Source organism: Lates calcarifer, unplaced genomic scaffold, assembly GCF_001640805.2.
Source record: "Lates calcarifer isolate ASB-BC8 unplaced genomic scaffold, TLL_Latcal_v3 _unitig_5256_quiver_2316, whole genome shotgun sequence".
Lineage (NCBI taxonomy): Eukaryota > Metazoa > Chordata > Actinopteri > Centropomidae > Lates > Lates calcarifer.
In genome coordinates, this window is record NW_026117402.1 from 1278 (window position 1) to 16247 (window position 14970).

The following is a 14970-nucleotide window of genomic DNA, read 5'->3' on the forward strand; positions in this document are numbered from 1 at the left end:
TGCTTGAAAAAAACACGCTACTTATTACTGCAGAACTTGCCTGAGAATCATCGGGTTTTGAAGTTTTCTTCGGTAACAAAGTTATCCGGTGATAGTTGTCAGTATGTCCATGGGTACACAGCAAAGATGAAGTACTAATAGCGAATTCGGCGTACGTAATTCTACAAAATGTAAAAAAGAAAGGCTATAAAAACGGTGTTCCTGTTGCCGCTTCTAGCGTAACTCAAGTCCATAGCAACATTAGCCTACATGTATACTTTTTAAAATTATATTTCTTAGTAGAATCAATTTATTATAGTCTATTCACGTAGGTGGGATAATATTTTAGGTTTCAACGTAACAGAGGTAAAACACCAAAAGCATGTAATTTATATATATATATTTTTAAAACTTCCGCTTTTACGACGATTGGTTACGTTCTCGGTTCAAGGCACTGATTGGGCCGCTTTCTGCCAATCAAAATTGGCAACAGTGGCTACGATTGTAGTGGTGGCATCTGGGGCACCTGGGGCACCTGTGGAAATAGTATTATTGTTATCATGAACACTTTCGCTACCTGCGACTGGAAAACAGGTAAAAATAGATAAATAAAAATGGATAGCAAACGACTGTAGCATGAGATCCTGAGGTCGCAGATGTTGCTATAGTTACAGTACCCGTTGATAGAGGAAGACGTGTCTAACGTACCGAAGCTAGCCACCAGCGTTCAGGTATTTCACACTGGCCAAATTTAAAAAAACCCAAACCTACCAAGGCGCAGCTGAACTTAAGTATGACAGTTCGGGGGAATCCACGTCTGTGTTCGGCGGCTGTAAATTAAGTTAAGAAAACAGAAAGGATGAAATTCCGGAGTTAAAATACAACTCTTAAATTCCAAGATGGCGCATAGTTTGTTGAAGAAATGCTGCCAGAAATGTGAGGAGGTGTTGTTGCATCTGGTTGAACTCCATTAGTTGTCCGTTATTTTTGTGTTATTTTATGGTCGTTTATTTAGTCAGTCTAATTCAACAGTCCAACAATAAAGTCAACCTTTGTGACAGTTATTCTGTCGACGTTATGTTGAAATTAGAGATTAGAGAGGTGTTTCATGGTCACTTATGAGAGTGTAATTTGTATAAACTGAAATACGTTTACTTCCTTTTTAGCTGGCTAGGTGCACATAAACTCCACTTGATTATCTAAGCCATCGAGGGTTATGGTGATCTGCATTAGAGCTAGTAAAGTTAAAATTAAAAAGTTCATTCTATTGAATTTTCTGTATTTAACTTTGGTGGTACTCTAATGTTAGATAGCACAATGTATTCTTGAGTGTTAGCATGGAGTGTAAAGCTAACTGTATTCCACAGCACTTGATATATTTTGGTGTATAGCTATGTCTTCATGACAGAGTAGACTAAAAATACAACTTACACCTCCTCTGCTAATACATATGTTCTCATACAGACACATCTACACAAACTTCTCTGTGTCTAACACAAATGCACTTCAAGCTGTTCAGGATACAGTACTTACAACGGGAGGGGCAACAAACCAAAGGTCACAGTTCCTGGCAGTGATGTGTCAGCATGACAGCGGGCCTGAAATACAGGCTGGCTCTCTCTCCGTGCCCCCCCCTCACTCCCAGCTGTTGCTGGATACTCTTCCCATTTTTCTTTTGATCGAACCCCCCGTTTCCTTTTTTGTCTGTCTTATACAAGCCATCTGGGAGAGATTTGGTAGCCAAGAGAGAATTAGCCTGGGGTCATATTCAGGGGACAGTTGGGAGTTCCCTTTAGGTCAGTTTAAATGTGACCTCCACAAGCAAACACACAAATTAATGCCGACAACTGGGCAAGAAGGAGGATAGCCTCCATGTATTGCTTGTTGGATAAACACTGCAGAGTGCAGCACAGTGGTTAGCATAGTTTGGGCTTGGTCACAGCTGTGTCTGTTTGTTTGGAGTTTAAATGTTGTTTACCACCAGTCAAATTAGGTGGTCTGGACACTCTAAGTTAAGTGTAGGGGAGAACAGAGTGTGTTTAAACTGAATATAAACAAAACTTTCAGAAAGACTAGCAGAAATGTATTAGACCCTTTGAATTTTGTCTCACACTCAAGTGATTTGAGAGTGAAATGACTCCATTACTGTTGTAAGCCAGCTCACAATACCAAAACCCAAGTAGAAGTTGCTGTCACAGAGATGGTTTAGATGTCACTGCTTTATGGTATCTTTTCTTTTTTTTCTTCTGCTGCCAGAGGTTGATTAAAAAGGTAAGTACTTTCTTTATTCACCACAGTGATGAAGAAAAAAAGTCTCATCTTCATTCCTTGTTGCTCCTCTGTTTCCTCACATTTCCTCAGGCATTTTGCAACCGTATGTCAGAGTTATTCTTGTTTGTCACAAGAATGGGCAAGCTGTCTAATGAGTGCGGTACTGTACATGTTTGTGTTTGTTGCTTTGTCTGAGTGTGTAGTTTTTTGTGTTCCTCTTCCTCTTCAATTGTCTGTTCTATTGCTTGCACTTGGAATGGAGGTCCAAAGCAGAATGATCCATTCAGATTCATGCAGTTTACCTGACCGGGTCCAGAAGTCATCAGAATTGATGCTAGGACGTGATTATAATCTCATACCTGTGTATTTCCCTGCAGGCGGGTCAGGGGGGCGGACACCGGACCCTGCTCTACGGTCACGCCATCCTCCTACGCCACTCCTTCAGTGGTATGGTGAGTATCAACAATGCAATCTGATGAAATTTACAATTAAGAAAAGCAATTACATATTTGAACAGCAGCTGATTTCCACTCACAGTTTGTTGTAGCGTTTCCTTTGACTTAACTCATTTATTTTTCTCACACCAGTATTTGACCTGTTTGAAGACGTCAAGGTCTCTGACAGACAAGCTGTCATTTGATGTCGGACTACAAGAAGATTCAATCGGTACAGTATGACTAACAGGGCACTTTACAGAGTTCACTTGGCTTTTTGCTGTTTTTAAATTAAGTCATTCTTCTTGAATAGCCATTTCAGGTCAACCTAACCTTGAGATGGAATGAGTACCCATGGGAGAAATACAGCCTGTGTACAGTGATGCTACAATTGACATTTAAACTACAGGAATGCTTCAGGACAGTTATCAAGTAGAAATAATACTTGAGCTACTCCACCAGTACTTTCTCAGATGCTTTTTGCTGCTCAGAATAGACAGTCAGTTTAACAGCAGACTGTCTAAACTGGCACATGTATGGCTGTGTCGGCCAATAGATATTTTCCCACTTCATCACTAATTAATGAATAATCTTTTCATGTGTTTGTGTCAACAGGAGAAGCCTGTTGGTGGACCATCCACCCTGCATCCAAGCAGAGATCTGAGGGAGAGAAAGTTCGCATTGGAGACGACCTGATTCTCGTCAGCGTGTCAACAGAGAGATACCTGGTAGGTCAAGTCCGATGGCTTCTGAATACAGTAGACGTTTTCACACTGACCTGTAACTGAGAGGAAAATTAGAAGGTTTAAAGAAGTATTTTTTTGTTTATTCTTAACCTGTACTACTTGTTTTTCAGAGACATTGAGACTCTGCTGCACTTTTTTGAATAGAAGAAGTATAATTTATTTTGTTAGAATTCTATCAATTCACTTCAGTGAAACTTTATTTACCCCTGCAGTTGTAGCAGCAGCTTACTAACCAGGTCAACAATTACAGCTACAATAAGTAGGAGCGGAGAAAACCCCCCACTGTTAATCATAAAGCTAAAGCAATCAAAGGTTATATATAATAATATAAATGTCCAAAAGTATATACACCAAAGCTTTATCAAGAATTCAGAATAAAGTTGCCTCATGTTTATTTCCAATATGAAATGACTAATTATCTGCAAAAGTATTTATTTTTCTTTATGTATCATAAACACATCCTAGTCATCTTTAGCTTGTGATTTATCAGTTTGCTGTAAATAATTCAGATGGTTATAAATTGTGGTCAGTTATTCATTTTGATTTCTGTGCCATCTCCCATGGTAACTCCTCTTCAGAAAAAAGGAGGCCGTGTTACATTTGAGCATGATCTGTCTTAAACACACCATCACACAACAGGAAGGAGACACAGTTTTAAAAGATGATGGGTTAATTGCAGCTCAAACAATCTCATTAAATCAGCAGGCCTCCTTTCAGTTTTGCACTTCCTAGATAAGAGGTTTTTCTCATGAATATTTACTGTTTTCCAGACAGTCTTGATACATCAGATACAATCTCTTGTTTTTGATTCACACTCCATCTTCCCTCATTTTCCTTTGTCTGGTTTCCCTGTCAGATCTTACTTAATTGAGATGCTATTGTTTTTGGGGACTGCCAAATGTTTTCATGTCAGAACAAAAATGCCTGCCTCTGCGCGCCAAATGCAAAAAGAGAGGGTTGTTTTTTGGAGATTATTCGCCCCACATAGCTGGAGTTATCTGCTCTGATTCACTGTCTCTTTCAAAAGGCACTTTGGAAAGTTTCATAGCTGTCGGATAGCTCTGATACCCGTCTCACTCCAGCCAACTTCAGAGTGACAAGGCAATTGAAGGGGAAAACTTTAGAACTTTACACTGCTATCTGTAATGGAAATCTGATTACCTGTAAAGCCCTCCTGTGCATTTTCTTTTTTAAAATAATTTTTAGGGAATGCATCCATCAGACTGATGAGCTTAGAGTTAATGCTGTCTCCCTTATGCAGAGCTATACACACGACCTCAATTAACTTATTTGGTAAAGAGAGAGGAGAGGGGGATTTCGAGAGGGAGAGTGAGAGGATGAAGAAGAGGCCGAGAGAGAGAAATGGCAAAAGGGAGGGACAGAGACGTGCAAGGCATAGGAGAGTGAGCAGCGCTGGCTTCTAGTGGCTGCTCCGGCCCTTCAGGGAGGGAAGTGTGCAATTAAAGCAAAACTGGCAAAGAGCCAGACTTTCATCTCCTCCGATGGGAAATCTTCACCTGATTCAGCCCGACAGAAACTCCGCTTTTGAAGAATGGAACACATCAGAAATTCAGGCAAAAGCAATCAGCGCTCCATTACTGTGGACAATCAGAACTTGTGACGCAGTCTTTTTTAGGACAGAGGCTGGTTTGTTGCTTTGTGTCTTTGTGTCCAGTTAGGCTGAATTGTGTCAGCAGTTTCCCTTTGCTCTGCATCTAGTGTTAGAGCTTGGTGTTCAAATGTCAGGGCAATAAAAAAAAATCTTATTGTGGGGAGCTAGTGCACAAAAAATGTGACTTTATATAGTTATAATCCACACACTGGATTGCACAGAAATGCATGGTATATTGTGCATTTTTGAAACACCAAGACTGAATAATAAAACACTTAAATGATGGTTGTAGTTGGCTCAACAATGATGTAAAATTGCATTGTTTTCAGGGGAATTCAGTGAGATGGAAAGGGATGCACCACATTTACATATTTTTGCCAATCAACACATCAGCTCTTGTGAGGATGCAACTGGATGCCAGGATATAATCTAGCCTCCACTCGCCTCTGAATCTTGCCTGTAGGGAATTGGGAGCCGCTCCAAGTGTTTCTGCTGGAAGGAATTATTGTAGAATATTATCTGGACGTTGCTGCATAGAGAAACAGTGATGCAGCGCAGGGGTTTTTAGCCCACAGTGTTATAACACTGCAGCTCCAGTGGAGAGACACAAAGTTGTTTTAATCTCTCTTCAAATCCCAACACTGGGACATCTCCCTCCTCGATGCAGAATCGTTGAATCTCAGTGTTTGTCTATGTTTTCCCTCTTGCTAACACAACTGTTTTACTGGCAGTCTCCATCCTTCTGTCTAACACTCCTTCTCTCTTGCAGCACCTCTCTATCTCCAATGGCAACTTCCAGGTGGACGCATCCTTCATGCAAACTCTGTGGAACGTCCAGCCTACCTGCTCTTCAAGCAACATGGCTGTAGGCAAGTTCACAGCAACAGCAGTGATGACAGCAAAGATATAACAACTGTCTCTAATCCAATTTATGTCAAGGACATTTCAACGCATTTTAAAATAGTTTTCAAATAGTATGGCTCTGTACAACCAAATGCAACCAAGGCTCAGAAACTCAAAACAAATATCTGGTAAACCTATTTTGTTTTTGTCCTATTAGGGTTTTTGATTGGTGGACATGTGATGCGTCTTTGTCATGGACATGATGAGAGCTTGACCATCCCTGGAGCAGACAAGAGTGAGGAGGAGCAGAGGTTAGTAGATAAATAAGGTTGTCTTGTGACTATAGAGTCTGGATTTAAAATCTCTGATACTAACGGTTGAGAAAGTAGTTTTGTCGGTGATAACTGAGAAACACTGTCCTTTTCTGCAACAGTCACTCAGCCGTACAAGTGCTGATTAAGGCACTTCCCAAAGCTGTGACTGTGAAACTGCATAGTGACAGTGAGACTCATATCTCCTGTATGTGAGTGTAAATAACTGTGTGAAGAGGAGTAGGAGGAAAACGGCCTATAACCTCCCTCTGTGGATATTTTCTTCTTCCAGAATTTGTATCACAAAAAATAAATATATAAAAATAAATGAATACTTTAAAGTTTATTGATAGATCTATGTTTTGCTATTCTGCAAGACTTGAATCAACCATGCAAACCATCACCATTAAAATGCCTTAGCAGTGAGGTTTAATGAACATTATTGGTACTCCCTCTGCCAGAGCTGTAACAGTAGCAGGAACTCTTCAAGTTATTTTATTCCCAGTGTGACTTGAAAGAGTCAGAAATAACAGCAACCTCCTCCTCTGTCTTTTTGCTTCCAGGATAGTCAACTACGAGGCGGGTAAGGGAGCGTCTAGGGCCCGCTCGCTGTGGAGAGTGGAGCCTCTCAGGATCAGGTGAGATCAGACTAGAACACACACGTCTGCATACTGAATAAAAATACAGTCAGTAAAGTAAATAACATAAAAGCTTGACATAGATTTCTCTCAGAGGTACACGAAAGAGTTGTCTTGTTTGATTGGCATCTCTTCAGGAAGAATAAAAAGAATTGGTTCTTTATGTATGGATGTCACAGCTACTGTACTGTAGGTTAAAACAAACCTCACATCCCTCTGCTCTGAGCTGTCACTACCAATTAGTTGGCAGTTGAGTCCTCTAGAAAGTGAGGTTCTGTTTACCCTCCCTTTCAATCTACTTCTCTCTCTGTGTCTATCACCCTCTCTCTTCTTCCTCTCTTTCCTGTCTTTGACTGGACACCCACGCAATTTCCCCCCTCAGTCACATCATCTGCCAGCTCTCAGTGGGACTGTCTGTCAGAGTCCATGCACTTTGAAATGACGCAGGTGCATCTATTAAGGCATGTCTTCTCCTTTTCGGCTTAGGGAGGAATTTTGAACTGTAGCACATCTACAGTACGCTGCGTCATCCATGTAGAGAGTTCAGCTTCACTGACAATAAGAAAAACATACTTCATATATTTCTCAGTTGGTGTACTCACCTCACATGCAGATATGTTTGACGGACATTTTGAAAATATTCTAATAAGGTGATATAATCTGGTGTGCAAATTATTTGAAATAGAAAAGAAGGAATTCTGGTCCATTTGTAAGTGAATGTACGCCATTTTTCTTTCATTCAAAAAGTCAGCGTTCATGATTTTGGAAGTGTCTGTGTAGCATGGTGAGCATGGATAACTAAGTTTGCAAGAGAAGTTGTTATTTGGCTCCAGTCATTAATTAAACAAAGCAGCTTCTAGAGTATAGCTGAGTGTTGTTAAATCTTTAAAAAATGAATATGATAACTGACTCTTGGTGCTAAAATGGTGCTATTTTGATATCTTATTAGGAAAATTATTATTATTTATTACAAAATAAGCAAAAAGTTATCAAATATTGAATGTTGATACATGTAAGCAGCCATAGAAGAATGTGCCTAAGCAGCAGCTTTGGTCTGACTACAAATCTGATGACACATTTGGTGCCAGCATTTGATACTTGAGTATTGAGCTACAAAAACATTCCACTCAGTACCAAAAAGTATTGAGGTTTCCTGGCCCTACTCCAGAGCAGCTCTGTTTCAGTCAGTCTGAGGACAGAATATGAATATGAACATTTCTGACAGAAATCTGTATTAAAAAGTCAGATGATATTGTGTTGTATCTATGTTTTGTGACGCCAGTTCTTTGTGTTTAGCTGGAGCGGTAGCCACATCCGGTGGGGCCAGCCCTTCAGACTACGTCACCTCTCAACTGGCCATTACCTGGCCCTGACCGAGGACCGTGGACTGGTCCTGCAGGACAGGGACAAATCCGACACCAAGTCCACTGCCTTCTGCTTCAGGATCTCCAAGGTCGGTGTCTCCTAACTCCATATAAACATAAATTAATTATTCTGTTTTTACAGCTAACTCTGTGCCTTATGAGCAAGGCATTTACACTATCTATCTGGCTAAATAAATGTTCTTAGTCAACTTGTCTCATTAAAAGAAGATTGAAAATATCCTCCCCTGACTACTTCATCAAAGATCCCGGAGATCAGTCTGTAAGCTCTCAATGCTCTCATGGCTTGCCACAATAAACTAACCTTTTCACAGCTGCTGAGTAGACAGGACTGTAAATGCTGGCGCAAACATTCATGTTGTCGACTGGCCTAATTGCAGCTGGCTGGGTTGTAGCCATCTTCAATTAGAAAGCCAAGGGAGATTTACCATCACCAGTACAGTATTAAGATTTACTGTAAAGCATGTAGGCATTTTCAGGGATACATACTTTGTATTCTTTCATTTGCTGTTGCTTACTCCTTCTCCCTCAGTCACCCTTCCTTTTTATCCCACGCTTTGTTTTGAACTCGCTCTCTCACTCCGAGGATGCTTTCAGTCCCTCTGTTTTAATAGCGTGTTCCAAAAATAAATTCTCACTTCTAAAAATAACTCTGAGAAAGGAGCACATGGCTTACTTGAAATTCAGACTGAAAATAGGTATTTCACTGATGCTCAGAAATGTTGGGTTTGTGTGTAAATTGTGCACTTTCAGTGTACATGTACAAGAAGATTGTGGGTCGCACTTTAATTTGATGCTAAATTTGAAGCTAAATAATGCAGTCATTTCCTATTTGAACAGTTTTCAGTTCTACCTAAATCATTTTTCTATCAAAGGTAGAGCTATGATATGTCCCAATACAACAGGCTAATGCCTTCATGTACACATTATTGTGTTGAATCTCCCACACCTTTGGGGATCTAGCTTAAATTTGTGAAACATCTATAGCTCATTTCCTGGATTTACTGTTTATTGCATAAGTACTCCTACATTATCATCCTCTCCTGGAATGGCTACGGCCACATAAACGGCACAATGCCGTGAGTCACCTTCACAGAGCACCATTGTGTCCCTGTAGATATCCTTTTATCTACAATAGGTACAGTGTAAAATCCTCCTGAGTGCTGTCCACTTCAGAGGCTTTAATTTTCCAATCCATCCCACGCCTGACAACAAAGTGTAATTGCCCTCAGTGATCACTATTCCTGCAGGACCCACAGGCTTTTTAGGATTACCAGGGATTCATGTTTCTTCAGAAAAATAAATATACTGTAGTAGATAGAAACCCTCTCCTTCCACCCACTGCACACACAAACCAGTGGCAGTCGGCTCCTGTATCTAAAAAGGTCATTGCTTTGCCATGTTGAACATTGGCATTAATATGTTCCCCGCTACTTCCTGTCGACTGCAATCAGCTGCATCGCTCCATCTCTGCTGAGCCAGAATTGTAGCAGAGCTAATGAGGCCAGTGGCAACCTCCCGGCAGGCCAATGAATGCACTCTCCTCAACCTGCCTCTCTGATTACCATCTAATCACAATATATCTTCATTTGTCATATTTCTATGCCTGTGTGACCTTGTGTGTATGTATGTGCCACCTTTCTGCGCGTATGCGTTTGCTAATGTGATTATGTGTCTCTCAATGTGAATGCTGTAGGAAAAGGGTGACTCAGGCCCAAAGAGAGACATTGATGGCATGGGAGTGCCAGAGATCAAGTATGGTGACTCTGTCTGCTTCATCATGCATATGGATACAGGACTTTGGCTGTCTTACCAGGCACCTGATGCCAAATCGTCTCGCCTTGGACCCCTGAAGAGACGGGTAAATACGATGAAACTTTTCTTTCGAAACTCACATTTTACTGACCATATTATACTGATTCCAGACATAACATAACAATGAGAATAACAATGAGTTGTTTCAGAACTTATATTTAGGGCCCGAGCAACGAGTTGCGTGGGCCCAACGGGGCCATGCAACGAGTTGCAAGGACCCTCTTGTTTTCGGTCTGTTTATTATTATTATTATTATTATTATTAGGGCCCGAGCAACGAGTTGCGTGGGCCCAACGGGGCCATGCAACGAGTTGCAAGGACCCTCTTGTTTTCGGTCTGTTTATTATTATTATTATTATTATTATTATTATTATTATTATTTTTTTTCTTCTTTTTCCGCCTCTTAGATCGGCTTTTTGAGGGCCTTAACATGCGTGAAAACTTACCAAAATTTGCAGACGCGTCAGGCACGGCGAAAAATTTAATAATTTAGGGGTCTTGAGCATGGGCGTGGTAAAATGCCCTCGGTAGCGCCACCTACATTTTTAAACGGAACAGCCCCTCAAGCCCGTTGCGCCTAAAAATCTGAAAATCTGCACACATATGTAACATCCCATGACGCACCAAAAAGTCTCTTGGAGCCATATTCTAAACCCAACAGAAAGTATTTTTATTTTGACCGGAAGGTGAAAAAATTGTGTGTTTTTGGCCATTTCCAGGGGTCGCTTGAACGCGAACTAGTCCTAGACGCATTATCCGATTGACTTCAAAACTTAATAGTATGTTCTTAAGACATAGACGATGTTAAATTGCGGCAGATTTTGAGTTTTTGTTGAAGGGCGTGGAAGTTATGGCCCCTCAAAGTTCGATTACTCGCCACGAAACAGGAAGTTGCTTTATTTTTGCTATATTTCGGCCATACTTTGTCCAAACTGCATCAAACTTTACAGGATTGTTAATGGTACCTATCTGCACACATCCATATGTCAATATTCATACAATTGTTGTAGCGCCACCTATTTATAGCAGGAAATGACATATTTTATAGTGTGATGTCCAGTTTCTAGACGGGTGACCAGATTCACTTCAAATGTTGTCAGCCCCTCCTTGACAATTTTTGGAAGACTGGCTCCGAAAATTGTGAGTTTGGGTCGAAGCGTGTGCCGGTTCTGGCCCGTCAAAGTTCGGAAACCCAACTTCCTGTTTGAAACCTCAGATTTTGGGGTAACTTCCTGTTGCGACTCTCTACTTTATCCTACAGATGGAGCCATTGTATTACTCTTTGATGGGTTTTTGGAAGGGGGTCTCTGTGTGTGTGTGTCTGTGTGTGTGTGTGTTTGAGGGGGGAGGGGAAGAGGAGTTGATTGAGTCTGTGAGAAGCTGCCACAGGGAGGTTACAGTCAAGAGAGCCATGAGCTGTCACAGATGATGAGTTCTGAAAAATATTATCACAGAAAATAATTAGCATAAAAGCTTTTATTTTAAATTTGTTGCAACAAATTCAGGTTTCTTACAGCATTTTCCTTATTGAAAACTAAATTCTACCTGAAATGTATCAATAAAAATCTTCTTTTGCAGTTAATGTCACCAGTTTATAGTTTAGTTTTAATAGCATTCCCTGTCACTGATGTGCCTTTAATTATCGGTTCTATCAGGGATCATTTATGTGTTTATCTTACGGGGGTGAGCCACCTCACAGGTTGGTTATATTACCTGTTGACCTCAGCTCAGTGAGCTAAGACAATGTTTAATGCAGTGTTTTTTCTGATATGAAAATGGATATTATTCAGCACATCTAACCTCAGCAGGCCCCTCTTCAGAAACTCATATCTGCAGATGTCAAAGCTGGCTCAAAAAATTAAACTGGCTTCAAATTAATTTTAAGGAATTGTAGGTTATTTTGAATTCATGTAATCTTTCTCCATCACCCTTTCTGTTTCTTTCCATCTCTCTACTCATCTTCTCCCATATGTCTCCCCTTGACCAAAGCTGAGCGTGGATTGATGCTGTCTTTACAGTTTGGTTTTGATCAGTTAGGAAATTTCACACGGGGTCAGCTGATTTTTTCGTGTTACTCAGTGTACGGCGACAGGAAAAGTGCACTAGGTCCACGGGCGTCGAGGTGAACCAGCTGAATATAAGCCACTCAAGTTGACGACAAGTGCATTGAAAAGTAAAAGCTGCTGGCCTTTACCTTTTCTTTGTCAAAGCGCCTGTTCGGCAAGTAGTTAGTAAAGTAATATTTTCAGCCTTGTCCACAGTCTCATAACATGTTTAACAGGAAGCACAGCACGCTGGTTAAGCTCATGGCAAACTGTTACTAACAGCTAAAATGAAAGCTTGTCTGTATGTAGTCTAACTGGTTAGTTTGTCACTAATCTCCAAATTTTGCAAATTGCTATAAACTTCACTCTCTTAAACCAGTAACAGTCTGAGCTGGACTGATAGGGGTCTGTATGGATAAAGATAAAATCCTAATGATACCCATCCCTACAGCTGGTTAGTGGCTTCGCCCTGACTTTAGGCAGATGAGATATTCACTGTTCAAATAACTTCATTATAAGCCTTGTTTAAGCATAAATGATTTATATATGCACCCAATAACAGAACTTAAAAAAATGCTTTTGCTCAAAGCTCAAAGCTTTTAAACTCAAGTTAAAACTGAGTTTTATCTCCTTTTGGGAGGGGGTATCTGTGTGTGTGTGTGTGTGTGTGTGTGTGTGTGTGTTTGTGTTTGTGTTTGAGGGGGGAGGGGAAGAGGAGTTGATTGAGTCTGTGAGAAGCTGCCACAGGGAGGTTACAGTCAAGAGAGCCAAGAGCTGTCACAGATGATGAGCTCTGAAAAATATTATCACAGAAAATAATTAGCGTAAAAGCTTTTATTTAAAATTTTTACATCTCGGAAGTGTGAACTGTTACGCCAGCGTGTGCCCTGCGACCTGCGTTGACCCCGCGGTTGCCGGGGTCCCGCGGTCGCCGCTCCCCCGACGGGCGCCGGGTGCGAGGGCCCGTTCAACGCTGCTCGCAGCTTTAATTATTATTATTATTATTTTTTTTCTTCTTTTTCCGCCTCTTAGATCGGCTTTTTGAGGGCCTTAACATGCGTGAAAACTTACCAAAATTTGCAGACGCGTCAGGCACGGCGAAAAATTTAATAATTTAGGGGTCTTGAGCATGGGCGTGGTAAAATGCCCTCGGTAGCGCCACCTACATTTTTAAACGGAACAGCCCCTCAAGCCCGTTGCGCCTAAAAATCTGAAAATCTGCACACATATGTAACATCCCATGACGCACCAAAAAGTCTCTTGGAGCCATATTCTAAACCCAACAGAAAGTATTTTTATTTTGACCGGAAGGTGAAAAAATTGTGTGTTTTTGGCCATTTCCAGGGGTCGCTTGAACGCGAACTAGTCCTAGACGCATTATCCCATTGACTTCAAAACTTAATAGTATGTTCTTAAGACATAGACGATGTTAAATTGCGGCAGATTTTGAGTTTTTGTTGAAGGGCGTGGAAGTTATGGCCCCTCAAAGTTCGATTACTCGCCACGAAACAGGAAGTTGCTTTATTTTTGCTATATTTCGGCCATACTTTGTCCAAACTGCATCAAACTTTACAGGATTGTTAATGGTACCTATCTGCACACATCCATATGTCAATATTCATACAATTGTTGTAGCGCCACCTATTTATAGCAGGAAATGACATATTTTATAGTGTGATGTCCAGTTTCTAGACGGGTGACCAGATTCACTTCAAATGTTGTCAGCCCCTCCTTGACAATTTTTGCAAGACTGGCTCCGAAAATTGTGAGTTTGGGTCGAAGCGTGTGCCGGTTCTGGCCCGTCAAAGTTCGGAAACCCAACTTCCTGTTTGAAACCTCAGATTTTGGGGTAACTTCCTGTTGCGACTCTCTACTTTATCCTACAGATGGAGCCATTGTATTACTCTTTGATGGGTTTTTGGAAGGGGGTCTCTGTGTGTGTGTGTCTGTGTGTGTGTGTTTGAGGGGGGAGGGGAAGAGGAGTTGATTGAGTCTGTGAGAAGCTGCCACAGGGAGGTTACAGTCAAGAGAGCCATGAGCTGTCACAGATGATGAGTTCTGAAAAATATTATCACAGAAAATAATTAGCATAAAAGCTTTTATTTTAAATTTGTTGCAACAAATTCAGGTTTCTTACAGCATTTTCCTTATTGAAAACTAAATTCTACCTGAAATGTATCAATAAAAATCTTCTTTTGCAGTTAATGTCACCAGTTTATAGTTTAGTTTTAATAGCATTCCCTGTCACTGATGTGCCTTTAATTATCGGTTCTATCAGGGATCATTTATGTGTTTATCTTACGGGGGTGAGCCACCTCACAGGTTGGTTATATTACCTGTTGACCTCAGCTCAGTGAGCTAAGACAATGTTTAATGCAGTGTTTTTTCTGATATGAAAATGGATATTATTCAGCACATCTAACCTCAGCAGGCCCCTCTTCAGAAACTCATATCTGCAGATGTCAAAGCTGGCTCAAAAAATTAAACTGGCTTCAAATTAATTTTAAGGAATTGTAGGTTATTTTGAATTCATGTAATCTTTCTCCATCACCCTTTCTGTTTCTTTCCATCTCTCTACTCATCTTCTCCCATATGTCTCCCCTTGACCAAAGCTGAGCGTGGATTGATGCTGTCTTTACAGTTTGGTTTTGATCAGTTAGGAAATTTCACACGGGGTCAGCTGATTTTTTCGTGTTACTCAGTGTACAGCGACAGGAAAAGTGCACTAGGTCCACGGGCGTCGAGGGTGAACCAGCTGAATATAAGCCACTCAAGTTGACGACAAGTGCATTGAAAAGTAAAAGCTGCTGGCCTTTACCTTTTCTTTGTCAAAGCGCCTGTTCGGCAAGTAGTTAGTAAAGTAATATTTTCAGCCTTGTCCACAGTCTCATAAC

General features: G+C 40.8%; 1 protein-coding gene across 1 annotated transcript; it reads left to right on the forward strand.

Moving 5' to 3' along the window:
* Nucleotides 1-2627: 2627 nt before the first annotated feature.
* On the forward strand, nucleotides 2628-10077 carry LOC108874216 (ryanodine receptor 3; the record flags this gene model as incomplete). The annotated part of the gene is made up of 8 exons (XM_018662679.2): nucleotides 2628-2702; nucleotides 2838-2916; nucleotides 3300-3412; nucleotides 5812-5911; nucleotides 6103-6196; nucleotides 6760-6834; nucleotides 8131-8287; nucleotides 9913-10077. Coding segments are annotated over 8 exons (858 nt in total), but the record flags the coding sequence as incomplete, so codon positions are not given.
* Nucleotides 10078-14970: the final 4893 nt, after the last annotated feature.